Genomic DNA, 19,209 nt, shown 5'->3' with positions numbered 1-19,209 from the left:
CGTGGGGTGAGTTCTTGGGGACCGGCCAGGCGTACGATAGGAATCCGAACTCAGCTAAATGGCATGTAAATTGAGGTATGGAGGTTAGAAATGTCCACTAGCCAGCCTCAGCTCTTGTCTCTCCATGCCGTAGTAAACACCGTTCGATGTTCAAATGTTCGTATTCACTGTCTTTGCACACACAATTACGTCTCTTCACACAATCGCTGTCTCTCCACCCACTGTCTTCCCCGTCTTAGCTCGCCAACACAAGAACGAAATGTCCCCACCGCTCGACATTTCGCAGCGCACCGCCCTGCCTCAGCTCTCTCTCGCCGCTCTCCCCGGGCGTGACATGGCATGGCGCCGCCGCGCCGGGCGTCCCCCCCCCCCCGTCCGTCGCCTCCCCGGGGTCAGGTTTCAGTGGGGACGGGCTGGCGCTGACTCCGCGACGGCCGCTGACCCCGTCCTGGACCGCACCACATGCGCTGTGCTATACATACACAACACGCCTTCGTACATCACATCACATAAATGAAGTTACGTATGATATGGTCTTTACGCAAATAATGAACACCAATTTACGGTGTCTTTCGACCCCTTTTCATGCTGCGGCATCCTATGTTAAGTTCTCACGTTGTTGACCAGCACGCCGCGCCAGCTGTCACCGTGAAATACACGTTGCACCTAGCGCCACACCAATGCATCATGGTTCAGTTCTACGCACATTTGGTCCGCATGCCCCACGGTATGGGTATGCGGGCTCGGAAGATCTCTTTTAGCGTTCACCGCAGAGCGACTTCCGGCGCAGAGTACCGGGAGGGGAAAGATATGCTCACTGCACATGCATATTAACTCAATTGCCATGTTCGAACGGTTCTCAACTTTAACAGGTTGCTTTCCAATACCAAACACAAACACCCGCCTTAGAATTCGCCTTCATTAATGAGCTAGTATCCGACGTACATTTTACACCGGTCAGATTCTGAGTACAGGCATCTGGTGACCACATGAAGGAAAGCTTCGGAAAGGCCGCAGGATTCCACCTTCTTTGGCCGGTCCCCAAGAATTTACCACACGGTGGCCACGGTGCGGAGTGCCCCGAACAGCCCAGTCCTACGGCTTACATAGGGCTTGCACCGGATTGCTGGGAGCTTTGACTGCGTGCGCGCACCACCCAGCCATAGCACCTGGAACCTTAATGCGGACTTCCCTCACCGCCCGGCGGCCAGGCGCGGCCTCCAGAGCCAGCGCGGCCGGCAGCCAAATCCGTTATCTGGCGAGAAGTCACCGAAGCAGCCGAGCCTTGGTGCCGTGTGCAGCCGAGACCCGCACCATGCACAAAGGACGGCGCCTGCACACCATTTCTGCCGCCTGCGGTATGTCATCTACGGGACGGTTACGCGAGCGCCGCACTACAGCGGATGAAAATGTTTACAAGAACAGTCATTTGGATGTTCCAAAGATGCCAACGTTTGATAAGAAGCGCAGGTCGCTTTTTGTGCAAGCCCTTGGGCGAGGTGCGATGCAAACAGAACTTGTCCTCACCGCCACAAATTGGCTCACGTTGAGTTTATTTTGCTCCAATAGCCTCGTTGTCTGTTGTATCGTGGCATATTTTTCGTGCCGCGCCTTTTTTGCCTGACGACCTTAAGCATTCAGTAACGTCATTTTTACGAAAAACGAACGACGATGCCGTGATTTTCGTAGCAATACTGGCTGAGACCATGTGATGTCATGTAGAATCTTTCTCGGTGCTGTCTTTTTTCCGTGATCCTGGCAGAGTGGGACAGAAATGGCGCAACAGATTCAGCTATGAAGAGGCCAATTTGCGTGCCCTGTGCCGACCTTGAGTGATGTGAACGGGTGTTATGCGTTGCAATTATCGTAAGTTGCAGTTTGCATTGTTTAGGGCCCCCAAGTCGTGATCGGAGGGTTCCGTCTTCCGAGCTCTGTTGGGTGCGTTAAGCTTGCGTGGGCGTGTGCTATTATCGGTCAAAGTCAAAGCTTGCCAAGTGTACAAACTATTTTGTGAGAAAATGTTTTTTGGAGCATTTTCTTCCAAAAAGTACCTTGACAAACCCCTAATTCCTTGCTTCTATAGCCCAAAATGATCAATTAAGCTCTTCTTCTTCAGCCATGCAGGGGCTCAAGTATTCCAGCAGTTGCAGTGTGCTGACACGGCAGGGATTTTGGCTTTTAAAATACCTGTTTTAGTTTGTCATTCCTTATTTTCAACCCATTTATACATAACATTGAATATAAGCCTTCAAAGGGAGTGTTCCATAATTGTATGGAGTTCTGAGCTGGAGTAGCCTTTAAAGGATAATTTGGTGAAGTTCACAGCCCTGCCTTCTTAAGGCCTAAAACTCTGTAGTTTCTGAGCTACAGGTGTAGTTTTCAATCCAGCCCCTGAGTTCGGGAAAGAAGAGGGTCAAAGCTGGGGAGAAAGCTGTTTGTTATCCAATTTTTGGGGATAGTTTTGGTCATGTCATATTGTTTCTCCCCAACTCACTTTATGAACATATGTCCCTGTTGTTAGCTACACACCTTAGGAAATATGCTTGTGCATTTAGCTAACGAAAGGGGAAAAGTGGGTGCTGGTAGTATGGTGGTTAACGTGCCTGCGCTAATCACTACTATGGGAAACCAGAGGTATGGGGTTCAAGTCCCCGCAGTGTCCACCCATCCCGCCAGGGCGAGAGGCAGGTGATGCCACAAAGCCTCAGCAGCTGAGTGGGTTGTAAGGCCCCAATGACATGAAAGGGGAAAAAGTATTTCAAGGCTATTCAGGCAGGGATGGTGCCTTTTTATCCTTATTCAGATCCTGCCACCTGTGGCTGAATGCCAGGAAAATATGGTCTATTATCATTCAGCTGTAGTGGAACTGATTTGAGTAAAGTGATTTGAGTAAAGTAATCAACAGACTCTTTAAAAAATGTCAAACAAACTGTACAAGCTTCAGTTATGAAGCATGTTTTGTGCCATGGTCTACATTGGTACCTTGCACTGCAATATAGAATTGTTCATCAACAAACACTGGATGAGACACCAGAGACCATCAATTAACTTAAAGCAGGAATATGTAAGGGACATCTAAATGCCTTGCCATAAGAGGTAACTACAATTATGACTGCAGAGAGTGACAGTTGCAGGCACTTATTGCCATAAAAATGGCAATAATGAGAATTGTTATAGTAAAAAGTATTCAGTGATCATATACTCTGAGTAGGCAACATTTGGCCAAAACTGGTTCTGCCATATTGTTCTAGACAGGTTAAGCTGGCTGCCAAAGACTTCTAGTGGAAAAAGGGAAGAAACTGTCAAGCTCTGCAATCACTTAGCATTACACAGATTGGTAACACATACAGACAACACTCCTTTGTCACCATCCAGGCAACCAAGTCTTAACTCTGAAGTCACTAAACCGACCTGTCTGGAACCATTGCGAGAAGGCTCATACCTGTCCGGAACCTATATCAGAAGGCTTAGAAGGCTCACCAGCTGTTCTTAAACTGGTGACTTCAATGTACCACCCACACCTTCAAAAATCGTGAAGGCCACTCTGGGATATTGCAGCCAAGATTAAGCTTGGAAACCACTCTGCCAATCTTCTCAAAATATGTTGCAGCAGATAGAGCATATGCAATTGCATCAGCCATTTTAGAACTAGTGACCTCAGGTCACGATCTGCACCCTCAAATGCCCTCCTTATGAGTCTCTTGACCTCTTAAAAAACCTCGATCTGGGTTCTAACAATAGATGGAGGGTCTCGTGAGCAAAAGTTTTTTTGATTGAAGTGGGTAAACAAAGTTGTACTAACATGAGTGAATTATGCTTTCCTGCAAATGTTCAATATTCCAGTCAGAAGCAATTGTTGAGAAAATTTTGCATCGTAGTTTTAAATATGCACACTTGCAAACATTAGCAACAAATCCTTCGACGTCCAGTGTTGCAGTTTTTATGGCCGCCCGTCATCGGCCCTGCGGCTAACATTGACCGGTGGCCACCGGGCGGACGGAATTCTGGTGGAAGTGAAAGCATAAAGGTACAATCTCTTTTGTCGTGTTGCTGTAACGGTTAATCCGTCCAGAGGTCAACTTCAAAATCGTGTGTAAAGTGCGCCCCAGTCTAATGTTTGACGGAACGGATTTGTGCTCAAACACCTACGGAAGCATTCTTTCGCGACGGTCGTTCTCGCGCGCACGGCGCCCGCCGCCTGGTGTTACAGTGGCCAACGCCGTTCGGTTTAAGGGGAGCTGCAGCTCCCGACCAGCACTATTTGGGCTCCCGAGATGCGAGCACGCAGGGTCAAGACTTTATGATCGAACTTGTTTGACTAGAATGTTCTGCTAAATAACGAACGCTTTCAGGCAAACATGGGTTTGCATTTTTCATTTCTGAACTCCGGTTTTTTCCTTTTTTCTCATTTTGGCCCACTCTCTTCAACACTTATGAGACCTTGTACTTTTTCGGGCAATGGGACCCCTTGGGAAGAACACTAGGGACACATCATCGTTCCCAGTCAGGGACTGAAAGTCCCTTCTGTCCCAGCGCGGGGTGCCTCCCGAGTTGTCTTTCTGGCGACACGGGGCGGGTTCCCCTGTCGATCTGGAGGCCCTTAGAGGGATTCATCATGACAAACTGGCCCCCTTCCTGACGCGGGAGACCTTCAGAACCGTGGCGTTGGCTCCGGATCGACGCAGGTGGTCCAATGATTGGCATAGTCTCCAGTTCGGCCCGACGAGTCCATCGCTGGTATTGAGTTTGAGAGCCCGTTCGGTACTGGAGCCATGGCCAACACAAGGCCTTTCCACTGTCTCTGTGTGAGTTCTCACCATAAATTATCAGATCTCCTTTCATTGTCAGACGGCCCCAATCAACGCAAGAAGCCCTCTGCCATTTATGGTCCCTTCCCCATTCTTGGTCAGCAGGTGTTCCCCTGGCCGACTCGAGGCTCCTTGTAAGCACATGATACTCTGGTAGGCAGTGTGGGCCCCTAACGGACACAGGAGCCCTGCATTGTTGCAGCGGCCCCGACCAGTACGAATCGCGGGCCCGGCCTCGTCCCTCCTTGGGATAGGGGCCTCCAGAGCTCAGACTGGCACGGAGCCGACTGTTCGGTGTCGTTGATCTCCAGCCAAAATAGAGGACCCAACTATGTCGGGGGTCCCCAGTCGGTGCAATCCTGCACTCTGACATTTCAGATTACGGCCCTATGGGCGGGAGTTCTTAATGTGACCTACAGTCAGCCATTCACGCCCTTCAGCATCCCAATCGAGTCCTTGATATTTGGTCTCGAGAGACCCTTCGAGCCCGTTTTTGGCTCCTCAGGCAAAGCCCGTGAAGGCCTCGGGCCAGTTGCCGACACATGACCCACTGTAACGTGTTGTTGGCCCCTGGCCCGCACTGGGGCCCCGATCACTATTTGAGGGACCCAGAACAATGTGAATCGTGGACCGTGGCCTTGCCCCTGCGTTGGAAGTGAGTCCCAGGGTTTAGACCACCACGGAGCCAACTGTTTGTTGTTGGTTATCCTCTGGTCGACATAAAAGCCCGACTTGTCTCAGGGGTCCTATATCGGTGCAAAAACGCCCTCTGACGGTCACGGACCGAACGTGCTAGGACCCTTTATGACACCTACAGCCAGCCCTTTGGGCCCTTATGCCGTCCAAATCGGGCTATTGATCTGTCGGTTTTTGCGGGCCGCCGTGTTCCTCATCGGGTTTCATTGAATTCTGCCCTTGGTCGACCCGGGGGTCCCATGCCAACACGGGACTCCATGTTAAACACGGTGGGCTCCCAACAGATACAGGGGCCCCTGCCAGTGTAAGTCGCTGGCCCCGGCTTTGTCGCTGCTTGGCCCATATCTCAGGGCCCTCAGGCCAATACCGACACGGAGCCGACTGTGTGATACTGATGGTGCATGACCAACATAGAGTCCCTCAGAAGGGCCCTGATCGGCGAAAAGGTCCTCTGACTGTCATCCGAGAGTCTGTCCCCACGTTCCGCAGCCCTTGAAGATGACTCCGGTGCGCCTTTCTCTCCAATTGACCCTTGATTGTGGGTCGCGTTGGTCCCTCCGGGCTCTGCAGGCCTCAGAGCATCGGGGCCGTCACACGTCTGCTCTGTTCCACAAGTGTATCCAGTTATTCAAGTTTCACATGTGTGTTTGGTTCGCCCAGGGCCATGTCGGCGCTCTTGGGCTTTGTGGCTCGGCACGGCGTGCCAGGCCGGCGGCCTCCTGCCGCCGTGCTGAGCTGCCTGCCACCCGTGCTGTCTGGCCGCCTGGCTCGGCCGGTGGCCACCTCCGCGACGGCGACCGCGGCAGCGGCGGGCCCACGTGCGCTGGCACTCATAGAGGACATGCGCCAGCTGAGCGCCTCGCCACGGCCGGCGCTGCTGCTGGGTGTCGCCGGCCTGGTGCCATTTGCCGCCGCGCCCGTGCTGATGCTGCGCGCCGGCACCTTCAATCCGGAGCTGCTGCACGCCCAGCTGGCGTACGGCGCCTGTATCTTGTCGTTCCTGGGCGGCGTGCGCTGGGGCCTGACGCTGCCGGACGGCTCGCCCCAGCCGCCCAGCTGGGCCAACCTGGGCCAGAGCGTCGCAGCCGTCGCTGGTAGCGTGGGCTGGCCTGCTGGCATCGCCCAGCGCCGGCGGCCTCCTGCTCATCTCCGGCCTGGCCGTGGCTGCCTACTGGGACATCACGCTGTATGGCTACCCGGCCTGGTACAAGGCGCTGCGCTTCTGCCTCAGCTTGGGCGCTATCCTCGCGCTGTGGACGGCGCTCATGTGCAAGTGGTTCCTGCAGGGCCCCAGCTGCGAGAAGCCGGCGCACCCCACCCAACCAGCTGAACCAGCGAAGCCAGCAGTGTAAGCCTGGTCAACTCCGCCAGCCAAGTGAGCTTAACTGGCCCAACCAGTCAAATAAACTCAGCCAGTATAGCCAGACAAGCAGTCTCAGCTGACCCAGCGGGCGAAGCAAGCACAGCCGACTCAGCTGGCCAAGTCAGCTCAGCTAGCCAAGTCAGCTCGGCTGGCCAAGTCCGCTCGGAATGACAAGTCAACTCGGCTGGCCGAGTCAGCTCAGCTGGCCAAGTCAGCTCGGCTGGCCAATTCAGCCAAATAACCGCAGCTAGCCCAGCCAGCCAAGCGAGCCAGTGGCTCCGTCTGATCCAGCGGCTTAGAGGCTGTGTACCGCATCTTTCATTGGCTGTGCGTGCCAGTTTTCGGAATAGTCTTGGCTCAAAGGCCTTCGACGAGACCCTTGCATGCGCTGTGGCGTGGTGAAACGGATGATGTGAATCTGGCACATCTCCTGGAGAGTTATCGCTATCATGCATTGTTTTTTTTTTGCGCCCTATTGCAGGCGTAATTTGGACGTTTCCGCCTGGTGTCTCCAGAGGTCACGACAGGTATGTCAGCCATTTGCGCCAGGATTGAGCTTCAATCTGCTATCTGTACTACAGCTCAACACCGCTATTCGCCTTGAACTTTTTGTTTACGTTCGAGAACAACTAACTTTTTGTTCAAGTTTAAAATCGACGACATTGTGCGCAAGCCGTAGCTAGAACACGCAGTAATAGATGGACGAATCGAATCGAATAAATGTGCGACGCGAGCATTGAGGTCTGAGTCGACACAGCAACATCCGTGTGCGCCTTTCGGAATAAACATAGCGTGACGCGTTCGGTTGTGCAGGAAAGGTGCGATGACATGGCGCGCTCACTTTCGGAATGCAGTTGCGCAGCTTCGCGGCGTGTGATGCTCGATAGACATTCATGTTGACTGGGTTACCCTCCATTCCCCCCCCCCCCCCCACACACCCAAACGCACATCGCGTGCGGCTCCCGCTCGTACAGCGAATTGGTTGCCATTTGAGAATAAGACATTGACCGTATGTTCCTTGTTGTTTTTCAAATTTTACACGAAAACAGGCGCCATTTGAAGGGAAATAGGCACTATGCATCATTGAACCGGGCGATTTTCTGTGGATGAGTGACGTAGCCACGGGTAGATATTTTTTTAGAGTTGGGCCACTGCCTCCTTGTCCAATTCCCCCCCCCCCCCCTCCCCCAACGGTGAGTTTGGTTCCCAACCTGCTGGCGCCAAAAGACAAGGCACTTAAGGCTGAAGACGTTGAAAATCGAAGCTCAGTATTGTACCAGATTTGAACAAGGTTTCTACAAGGCTGCTTTACAGTAAAAAGGAACAAGGAAAATGGAAGCTGTGATATGCTCAGCTAAGTGCAGCTGGCTAAGCAGCGACTGTAACACAAAAGTAGAGATTCTACTTTTACTTGTCGAGCTTCACTACCAAATTCCAGCACCGATTCCCGATACGTAAATTATAATTCGTTCATGCCGTAAATCAGGAGCTTGCTCACACGAAACATACTTCCGGGCCACCTCCTAAACGGGTCAATTTGATTCTAAATCGTTCAATAGAAATTTGGTATTAAATAGCCGGAGCTGCGGGTGCAAAAGTGCAGGTGGTATCGGATATGCCTATGATACGGTCAATAAATCGCTTCCATCCACTCCAAGTCAAAAAGTTGTCGACCGATGTGTTCGATGGTGCAATAGCCGGTTGGGGAACCCATCAGGATCTCACGCAATGGGCCCGGGCTCGAATCTCGGTGGCGTCGGGCCCTTCGAAGGGAGTGTTCTACCTGCGGGACATATTTCAGAAACATACTGTGAAACCTCAGGACTACTTACGTCTGCTGATAACACTGGGAAGTGTCACTGCAGCGGCGTGAAAACATAATAAGGCCTTAGTTATTTTCGTGTCCAAAATACGCTGTCAACGCTTTGCAACGGCACAGCGCTTCCTCCCTGCACTCGCGACCACCGTAGTCCTGACAACAGGCATGTGCACCCGATGCAAATAAAAAGAGGCCGGAGTGCGCCTCGAAAAGAGCCATTGTGCTAGACACCAGGGGGAAATCAAAGTTGAGAAATCCTCCCAAAATCCTCCTTTGTTTTCCCCCCTGATAGGGGAAAAATCAAAGCCTTACTATACAGTTTTGTTTCAAGGTTTCATAGCCTTCATTACACAAATATCTCGACGCACTAGTGCATTGCAAGTATTATTGAACACGTACGCTGGTTAGGTGAATTACTTAAACTTACATAGGGCAAGTTAGGTGAATTACTTTCATAGTGGTGAGCAGGGAGTAAAAATGAGACCTCTCCCGCGGGGTCGGCTGTTCCAAACCGAACTTCTGAGCTTTCCAGAGGGACTTTGAGGAAGCTGGCATTGTCGATCAGATCGTACACGTCTGATGTAACAATAAGTGAAAAGTACAAAAAGGGTATGAAACTCCCTTTAACAATATTATGGTTAATACGTGGCCCCCAGAATGGCAGCCGGAGTGCAAGATTTCACGGCATTAGTGCTGCAAGAAAAACTCCTGCTCAGAAGTTATGCATTGCTTTACTGCCAACAGTGCTACACGGCAAAAAGTAGCCACACAAACTTGTCCTCGTCATCACTCCTGCTGCAAACACTCATACAGCCATTACTTATACACGGCATTACTTATGCTGCAAAAACTTAACGCGACATTAGTGCTACACGACAAAGTATGGCGCGCTCCCAGCTGTGCATACGGCACCAAGGCCCAGGAAGGCCCAGCTGGTCCGGACCTCTTCGTCAGGCAGCGGGGCTGGCTGTCAGCGCTCCGGTACGGGAAGCCGACACCGGCCGGCGAGCGATGAGGAAACTCCGAATCAGGTGTTCCAGGTGCTATAGCGGGGTGGTGCGCATGCGCAGTGGAAAAGCTCGTGCCATTTCAGCGCAAATCCAGTGTAAACCGTGGAGCTCGGCTTTTCCGGGCAGTCCGCACCGCGACCTCTCTGGGGAAGGTTCTTGGGACGGGCCAGAGAGCGGGATCTGCGGCCTTTACAGGAGAGGGGGATTCCCTTATGCGTTTCTAATTGTCTGCACCCTGCGTTTTGATCTGTATGAAATGTGCTTTCGGCATTGCCTGATCGGTCTAGCGCACTCCAAGGCGGGTGTCAGTGTTTAGAGTAGAAAGTAACCGGTTCAGTTCGATTAACGTTTCTTCGAGTAAAATGCATGGTTAACAGGTGCATTGACCTTATCGTTCCGTTCCTGGTGCACCGTGCCGGAGTTGTTCTGCGGTGAACACTAAACGAACTCTTCCGGATCCGCACATCCATGCCGTGCGGCAGGCGGAGCAAGTGTGCGTAACATTGAACCGCAATGCACTGACAGGTGCATCGCGATGCAGGACAGGTTGGTGTATCTTGGTGTCTCCTGGTATCGGCCGACGCGGGGCGCTGGTCATCGACGAGATAACGTTATGTTTGCGCCGACTGGGATCCCCTGAGCCGATGACGGTCTCTATGCCGGTCAAGCATCGGCAGAACCGAATAGTTGTCTCCGTGTCGGTCAGGGCCTGAGGGCCCACTTCCCAAGCATGGACAAGGCCGTGCTTGTCGTGGTTGGACGCCCGTGATTTACATTGGTCGAGGCCCCTGAGCCGATAAGGGCTTCCTGAGACGGCCAGGGCCTACAGTGCCTAGGAGTCCTGACCAGGAGTCCTGTGTTAGAAAGGGGACCAATGACCCAACAGCAATGTCCGAGGGAGCCCAAACAGGGTCCCGATGGACTTTTTGGGACCTAGGATCAAGGACCCGATTAGAAGGTTGAAGGGCTCGAGGGGATCTTGGGCCTCAAGTGGGTCACATTAAAGAGCCGGTCCGTAGAACCGTGACCTCGGATGTCGTTCAGAGGGCAACTTGCGCCGATCGAGAACCCCTGGCACAATGCGGACTTCTATTGCCACCAAAGACTGCCACACCGAACGTCTGGTTGAGCCCAAGGGCTGATCCTTGCAGCCCTGGAGCCCCGATTGGACTTCATTTCTCGGGCAAGAATGAGCCCGGCGTCCGTGATCTGCATTGATCGGGGTTTCTGGAATAACGTGGGGCCGCTTGTCGGTCGGGGGCCGACAGTAACCAACAAGGGGCCCTGTGTCGGCAAGTACCCCTGAGTCGGCTTGGTGGCCGTGTTCGAGTGGTACGAACTGAGGCAAAGAGGGGTCTGAAGGGCCTTCGGGACTTTAGATCAAGGGCCGATTGGAATCCCGAAAGGCTAGCTGTGGTTCACGTTAAGGACCCAACGATCATAGGGTCGTTGAGATAGCGTCAATGCCTCAAATGTTAGTCAGAGCGTCTCTTCCACCGAAAGGAGACCCCTTGGGCAATGCACTGCCCCACTTTGGCCAGAAAAACACTCGGCACAGTCGGCTCCGCATTCATCTGAGTTCTGGGGCACATTCCCTAAGAAGGTACGACGCCGGGATTCGAGATTTGCATCGGTCGGGGCCCCCGCAATCATGGGGACCCCGTATCAGTCAGCAACCGACCAACCTTGCCGCGTCCTAGGAGTAAATCGCCATCAAATGGGAGTTGGGATCCCAAAATGGAGAAGGTTTTCTACTTCCATCGAACAAGTAAAAATTCAAGAGGTTCACCAATCCGCAACCGTGTTTGCACTGTTTAGGCCTTGGGTTGCCCGCCTGCGCTGCTAAATATCCACGCGTGCTAAGCGCCGCGGCCTTAAGTGCGAATCGGTACTATACACCGCTCCCCTGTTGTAAGAATTCGTACTGAATATTCACAAGAACGCATTGAGAAACCCAGTTTGCTTGGCAATTACGTCATCATCAGCTGGCACGTGTATGCACGAGCCACGTGCGGCGCTCCGCATTTGTCAACAGCCTCGGCGGTAATTGGCGAACCGCAGGTAACAGGCTCTAGGCAGTGCATGAGCGGACTGATGGGGCGAGTGGCGTAGTCTTCTGAAGCAGCATACTTGGAATAAGCTATCGTCCAGTTTTCAAGAAAATCGTTTGATTTGAACCCGTTTTTTGGAAACCTGAAATGTGAGAGATGTGCACCTGGAGAGTAATTTTACCTCCTCAGGCCATTATTGGCAGCTCCGCACCTAGGCAATGTTCAGTGCTGGTAGATGTGAGGTGACATCTTGTGAGGCTCGCTAAGCGAAAATCTATAAATTAGACTGTATGCTCCCATAAATTTAAATAAAGTGTTGCAAATGCAATGCTGTCCCTGGGCATTCTATCGGTTAAGCTGGCATAGGTGTGGGTTGTTTTAGTTGTGTTGTGGTGCTATGGATAAGACAATAAATGTATATTTAATCCAGTTGAAGACAAATGACACATCAATGAGACTTTTGGACAGGGTATATTGTGTAAAGGTTTTAGTACAGTTGAAGTCAATTTTGGCATTCAGTCACACATTAAGTTTGAAATTAGGTTGACATAAAAAACACTCACTGAAATTGTTGCTTCAACCTTTCCTCTGATGGTGAGTTGGGGGCAATGTAAAAGAGCTAGAGATTAGGTACAGTCCAGTTGAGGACAGAACTACTTAAAAATTGATGCAGAACAAAACTGAAGCAAGGTGTTTGCAACTAAATTAATACAACACATGAACTTCTCATGATGGAGCATTTGAACTCCACCTGTAATCTGGCAGTCAAATGATGCCTGGTAAGATATATACCTGAGCATTGGTTACCTGTTTAATGCTGAAACATACACCTGGACATCAGTCAAGAAGGCAAGCTCACCAGCTGGGATAGCTCATTACCTCCTTATAGATGATCTCAAAAACTAGTTTATCAACTAGCTTTTTTAGCTGGTAAATGACAACTTTGCAAGCATGTGGATGACTAATTTTGAGCCAGTGGTTTTAGTCATACCACCTGCTAGAGTGGTGTATATGTCTTGTACTATGTAGAAGTAGTATATGGTGCATGACATAAGTCATGACATATACTACAACTGCTTTCTGATGATTTTGGGACTTATGTGCAAGCATGCTGGTAGCTGAAAATACAAAATGTAGGCAGAGCCCCATAAATTTCATTAAGGTTTGCAGTTTAGTTTTTTGTATAAAGAATGCATTGTTTTTGGTTGCTTTTGGTCAGGTTTGTTTATTTTGGGATAAATAATGAGTAGGCAGATACAAACAGGGAGCAGAATGTATAGGACACCAGCCTCTTGTTCATTGGTAGAAGCAGGCTTCATCAGTATGAAGGTGCAGTTGATGAAAGTTTTGCTCTGTTTCTTAAATCTATGTACAACTCAGCAATTGCTCTTAACAAAGCTGTACTCTTCTGTCAGATCAACTGCCTGAGCACAGGGCATTCAACAATGGCGTCGGACATGCGCGCGATCCAGCCGGAGTCCTTGTACAAGCTGTACCTGGAGTGTCAGGAACGGCCAGACGGGCGGCGCCTGGATGAGGCGCGGCCAACGGTGCTGAACCGCGGCGGCGTCGGCACAGCCGACGGCTCGGCGTACTGCCGGGCCGGTCACACGGCCGTGCTGTGTGGTATCAAGGCCGAGGTGTGCGTGCCGGCCGTGGACGCGCCGCAGGACGCCGGCTGGGTGGTGCCCACCCTGGAGCTGCCGGCGCTCTGCCACCACCGGTTCCGACCGGGGCCGCCGGCCGAGGCGGCGCAGACGGCCAGCAGCCAGCTGCTGCAGCTGCTCGACAACTCGGTCGCGCTCGACCGGCGGCGGCTGTGCATCGAGCCCGGTCGCGCCGTCTGGGTGCTCTACTGTGACCTGGTGTGCCTCAGTCACGACGGAAACGTGCTGGACGTGGCGCTGATGGCGCTGTCCGCGGCGCTGGCCGACCTGCGGCTGCCGCGCGCCTGGTGGGACGCGCCGGCCGAGCGGCTGCGCGTGGCACCCGCCGAGCGGGCGCCGCTGCCGCTCGGCCCGCTGCCGCTGGCCGCCACGCTGGCTCTGTTCGATGGTGACACGCTGGTGCTGGACCCGGCCGGCGAGGAGGAGGCCCTCTGCGCCGCCGCCGTCACCGTCGCCTGGGCCGGCGACAACCTGCTGCTGCTGCACAAGGCGGGCGGACACGCGCTCTCCGAGCAGGCCATGGACCAGTGCATCGCGCTCAGCAAGCGACGCACCCTCGAGCTGAAGAAACTGCTGGACGTGTCGGCTGATGCGGCCGCGGAGGGCGGGGTCGTCGACTAACATGCGGACCTGGCGTGTATATGATGCGGGTGAGATTGTTGAACGGGCTGTGGATTCGTCCGCTAGATGGCCAACCACCTGTTGCTGCGCCGGGTGGTCGCCGGCCGACGTGAGCAACACAAGTCATCATCATCAGTATGTTTTGCAAAGTACAGGTTACTATTTTGTTATTCAACGTGTGTGCTCCGTTGTTTTGATCGCTAAACAAGGGCTAAACAAATACACGAACATCCTGTTTGCTGTCTGGTGCACTGCATGACTTCTTGGGGAAGCGTGCGCTCTCGCTACAAGTCTGATTGCCCGTAAAGCTTTGTACGACCCAGCAGTTGTTTCGAAACTGATGGCCTCTTTTCATGCCATTTGCCTGTCTTTCTGATACTCAGGAAGTCTACGTGGAGAACAGTAGTGTTGTTCACGCTTTTGTAAGAGCGCGTCGCACGTCGTCGCGGACCCTTTTATGGAGCGCGGTGACTGTAGAGGCCATATTATATTAGCGTCGGGGGCCATGGCGCAACCGGAGTTCGGACCCGGATCTCACACTCGACGGCATCCACTTCACTAGTACACATCCGTTTTTCTTATGGTTGAAAGCTGTAGCGTACGCAGGAAGTCAGAAGGGGAGGCAATGTGATAGCAAATCACTGAAAACGAAGAAACCGCATGAAAAAATCGCATAAAACTGCGCGTGCTGCAGGCACGCGTAGTTTCATGCCACCCCCCCCCCCCTCGCAAAACTGCAGTAACAAGCGCTGAGGGTGAATACTGCGAGAACGACATCGTCCACATCCCAGATCCACAAAATCTAACGTAGGCATTAAGATGCTGCATTAAGACGGTGCAGGTAAGACGTCTATCCTATTATCCAGGATAATAGGATAGTTCTCACATGTCACTGAACGCCACTTACGTGATGCCATGCTCGTCCTGCCCGGAGCCGTACATTTTGCGCAACCAGCCAACCGGATTCCCCGCCATTTTTACGTGGTTGTCATAGCTTGCCTGCGGTCGCAGATGTTCATGGAACCAAGCCAATCAGAATGGTAGCAACGGAACTGCCACAACATAAACGACACCTGCTGGCCACTTCCCTGCCCAAATTTCGGCAATCATTTACGTAAAGTAGCTTCTAGATGACAGACGTGGACAGGCACAAATAAGCTCGACAGCATGCAATATTGTTTTACGGCAAGTACGACATTTTGCAGACTTATCTGTCTGCTACCTGTCCTGTCCGACACAGATCTGCTTGACGCTCAAAAACAACTTCTCACTCATTTCTGACTTTCTTCTTTTCTTAATATTTTGTTAGGAACGGTCTCCAGCGCGCAATAGATGGCATCTGACACGGAAACATAGACAAGATATAAACGTCACAGACAATCGACTCGACAAAAGCATTGTTATTTTATCGACCTGGTAGACATGACACTGGAGAACAAACGCCGATAATGGCGTCGTCCGAAACACATTTCTATCCGTGCGATGTCGCGGGAGCAAATACTATGGCTGCACCATGCGCACGTATGCCGCAATGCATCAGCAACGAAGAACAACGGTAACATGATGCATCATGTTAAGCTGTGGGTCTGCCGTGAAAGACCGATCACTGATCACTCAGTGCCTGCCGACTGATGGAAAAATCGGCAGTCCGACGGACGCCGCCGTGGCGCTGTCCATACAGCAAATCAAACGCTCACGGCGCTGCGGCCACTGCCCAGAACGAATCAGACCCGCCATAGTAACACGGCGCAGCGCCGGCCGCTGGTCGCAGATGCGCAGCCTCCGTCCCGCAGGCACCGGCGCGGCCGGCGCGGCACCGCCCCGCACCCCGCCCACCTACTTATCGTCCAGCTCGAGGCTCATGTCGCCGCTCGAGTCCATCATCCGTAGGCTGACGTCACTGGCGGCGGCCAGCGCGGCCGCCGAGGCGGCGCAAGGCGTGACGGACGGGGCGGGCGTGGCCCCGTCCGCCGCCAGCAGCGCGATGGACGGCTCGTCCAGCCGCGCCTGGCTGCTCAGCAGCTGCTCCAGCACGCTGCCCAGCATCTGCGTGCTGAAGGCGTCGTCCCGCTTCAGGCTCAGCGCCTTGTGGAACGCGTCCACCGCCTTGGCCGGCTGGTCCATGAGCGCGTGCGTGAAGCCGATGGCGGCGTAGGTGGATGCGCTGTGCGGCTCGAGCACCAGCGCCTGCTCGTGCGCCTCCAGCGCGTCCGAGTAGCGGCCGAGCTTGCGGTACGTGTGACCGAGGTTGTTGAATAGCGGCTCCCAGCGGTCGGCAGCCACCGTGTGCCACTCCTGCTGCACCAGCTGCAGCGCCGCCGCCAGGTGCCGCTCCGCCTCGGCGTACTCACGCCCGGCGAACAGCAGGGTGCCCAGCTCGTGCAGCACGAACGGGTCGCGCGGCGCGATGGCCAGCGCCTGGCCCAGGAACTGGCGTGCTAGCCGGGCGTTGTTGGTCAGGCCGTACTCCAGCCCGACGTACAGCAGCGGCAGGTGACAGCCGCGCATCAGCTGCGAGCCGCGGAAGTACGCCGAGATCGCCTGGTCGTGCTCGTTCTCCAGCGCGAAGCTGTGCCCGTACGCCAGCCACGCCGGCCCGAACACGGGGTCCAGCGTGGTGGCCTTGCTGAGGTAGCGGCGCGCAGGCTCCATCTTGCCGATGGCGTAGTAGTAGGTGCCGACGGCGAACCAGGCGAGTGCGCTCTCCGGGTAGGCGTCCACCAGCCGGTGCGCCAGCTGGAAGAGCGCGTTGGTCTTGCGCCGCTCGAGCAGGCAGGCGATGTGGACGGGTAGGCAGCGCGCGTGGTCCGGGTCCCGCTCCAGCACCTCGGATGTCAGCCGGAAGCAGCGCGCGTAGTCGCAGTTGTAGTAGTGCTGCTCAGCCTGGCACGCCATCACGTCCGCGTTGGCGGCCAGCGGCGGCGGGACGGCCGCGTCGGCCGCCTCCTCCGGCGCCGTGTACTTCTTGAGCTGCAGCTGGTAGAGCCGGCGCACAGCGTCGGCGTCGGCGGCCGGCAGCTGACGCTCCAGCGGCAGGGCGTCCATCAGCTGGCGCTCCTCGTCTAGCGTCAGCATCTGGTGGCCGAGCAGCGCGTCGAACGCCTCGTGGCAGAGCACGTCGGCCATGAGCGCGGCACGGTAGCACTGCGCCGCCACCGGCCGGTTCTCCAGCGCCTCGTGCACGCGGCCCTTGAGCAGCAGCAGGTGCGCCGGCTCGTCGCGTCCGCCGCCGACCTCGGCGATGTCGAGCAGCGGCACGCGGCCGGCCGGCGACTCCTCCAGCTCCGGCTGCAGCACGGCCAGCGCCTCCTGGAAGGCGCGCGTCTCGTACAGGCCGCGCGCCGCCAGGTAACGGCACTCGTCGTGCGTGCGGTGCAGACCGGAGCTGCGCACCAACTGCACGGCCCGCTGTGGCTGCTTGATCAGCAGGTAGCAGTGCGCCAGCGTCACCAGGTCCTCGGTCGCCTCCCCCGAGAGTGAGAACACCTTGTCTGCCCAGTAACAGGCTGCCTGGTACATGTGGTTGTGGATGTATCGCTGCACCACCGCCCGCAGCGCCTCCAGGTCCATGGTGAAGGTGTCAGTGGCAGCACGTCCAAACTGTAGAAGACAATGTGTAATGTGACCCACTGGTGGGAACTGCACAATCATAATGTTAATCAGGGTTCTTGGGTCATCATGTCATAAGCAGTCATCAGGACTGACATCTGCATTTGATGCCACTTAGAGCATCCTATTATCTTACACATAGCTGGTGCTGGCAACAAGAACACAATGTAAGCTGATACATGAAACCAGGTACAACCAGGTACATGCAAATCCCATATTAAATTGCAAGACAGATCATGCCAAATGCCCATCATGTTTGTTCCCTGCATCAGTGCTGCTGTAACCAGTTTGTGTATTGAGGTCAACTCATCTACTTGGCATTAGGCATGATACTCAGATCCTATACTCAGCTGCACCCCATCCCATTCAACAAAGTGCAAGCAATTTTTAACATTGGTGAGTGCTAGATGTGCAAAGTTTTAATACTTAAATGCTTTTAATGATCCTATACCACTGTAAAACTTTACCAAATGTTCACCATATGCACTGTGATGCACTGGAGCTTCAGTAGTTGATGCATCAGCATACACACAATGTACATTTTTACTAAACACTAAACACAGCATGATCTTTCATTTCCAGATACATTAGTGAAATGCATGGGTATGTTCCCTGTTTGACAGGAGACGATTCTCCCAAACCTTCCAGAAATGTGATCCTGTTCCTTTTAATTTTATCAATCATACCCATAGTTCCCCATTTCCCCATTCAATACACCATTTTCTGGCCATGTTGTCTCCCTCAGATTCCTGTTCAACCCACCAAATCCTGTTGTACATCCCAGTCTTAGATGTGTGGTTACTGGCATGGAAGGATGCATGTTTAATGCTGATGCTTAAACTAATCCTTAATACAATTTGAGAACACAAGATGTGCTGCACATGTAACTTGAAATTTCAGAATATTTCTGTTCTATAGACAGATATAATACATTCATCCCTATGACAACTTTTCAGCAACCATTTGACTCACTACAACAAAGATTCTGCAAGCTTTTACAAGATCCAAAAAACACAAATACTATACACACTTGCATAAGCCCATTCCTAAGTTCATGTGAAATTCAACAAGGCTGACTCAACTTCATATCTTTACATCACTCAACTAATGTGAAAAATTTATTTGGGGGAAGCCCCTGCCGCAATCCTCCAAAAATAGCTAATGGCATTACAACCTGATTGGAAAATCAATAGTTGTGGTTATGTTTCCAGTATGGTTAACTGCATACTGGCCTTATACTTTGCAGGCACATCGTCAGAAAACAAACTAGACATTACATTCTGTTAACAAATTATGCGAGTATTGACCATGACACGATTTTAGATCTACCTGTATGACAGTCTCACCAAACACCATGGCAACCTTTAAATTCAAATTTCACTGTGGAGCAGCAGACAAATCCGTGGCTCACGCACAACACCAAACAATTTCAAGTTCATCTCTCAGGATCTCCCCTTTCAGAAAACCCTCAGCCATCCATGATATTGATATTTTATCTAAATCGCAAGCCAGACGCTGAGTAAATGCAGGAATACGGAGTTTTCGCACACAACGGCCCCACCACC

At 53.0% G+C, this 19,209-nt stretch overlaps 2 protein-coding genes and 1 pseudogene across 2 annotated transcripts; 2 read left to right on the top strand and 1 right to left on the bottom strand.

Annotated features, from left to right (window-relative positions):
• The first annotated feature begins 1,836 nt into the window (after positions 1 to 1,836).
• Positions 1,837 to 7,651, top strand: LOC119107728 (transmembrane protein 69-like; annotated as a pseudogene).
• Positions 7,652 to 11,775: 4,124 nt separating this feature from the next.
• LOC119108395 (exosome complex component RRP43) lies at positions 11,776 to 14,035 on the top strand. The gene is made up of 3 exons (XM_037231971.1): positions 11,776 to 11,896; positions 13,163 to 13,837; positions 13,904 to 14,035. The coding sequence occupies exons 2-3, from the start codon at positions 13,193 to 13,195 to the stop codon at positions 14,033 to 14,035; spliced, it is 777 nt and encodes a 258-aa protein (XP_037087866.1). The 5' UTR covers positions 11,776 to 11,896; positions 13,163 to 13,192.
• A 1,836-nt stretch (positions 14,036 to 15,871) lies between these two features.
• On the bottom strand, positions 15,872 to 17,757 carry LOC119108394 (cell division cycle protein 16 homolog). The gene is made up of 2 exons (XM_037231970.1): positions 16,005 to 17,757; positions 15,872 to 15,935 (listed from the first exon to the last, which is right to left on the bottom strand). Exons 1-2 carry the CDS (start codon positions 17,684 to 17,686, stop codon positions 15,872 to 15,874), a joined length of 1,746 nt encoding a protein of 581 aa, XP_037087865.1. The 5' UTR covers positions 17,687 to 17,757.
• Between the last annotated feature and the right edge of the window lie 1,452 nt (positions 17,758 to 19,209).

Source organism: Pollicipes pollicipes, unplaced genomic scaffold, assembly GCF_011947565.3.
Source record: "Pollicipes pollicipes isolate AB1234 unplaced genomic scaffold, Ppol_2.1 Scaffold_6686;HRSCAF=7923_pilon_pilon_pilon, whole genome shotgun sequence".
Taxonomy (NCBI): Eukaryota; Metazoa; Arthropoda; class Thecostraca; order Pollicipedomorpha; family Pollicipedidae; genus Pollicipes; species Pollicipes pollicipes.
Note: the sequence above shows the minus strand (reverse complement) of the source record. Positions and strands in the feature narration are given on the sequence as shown.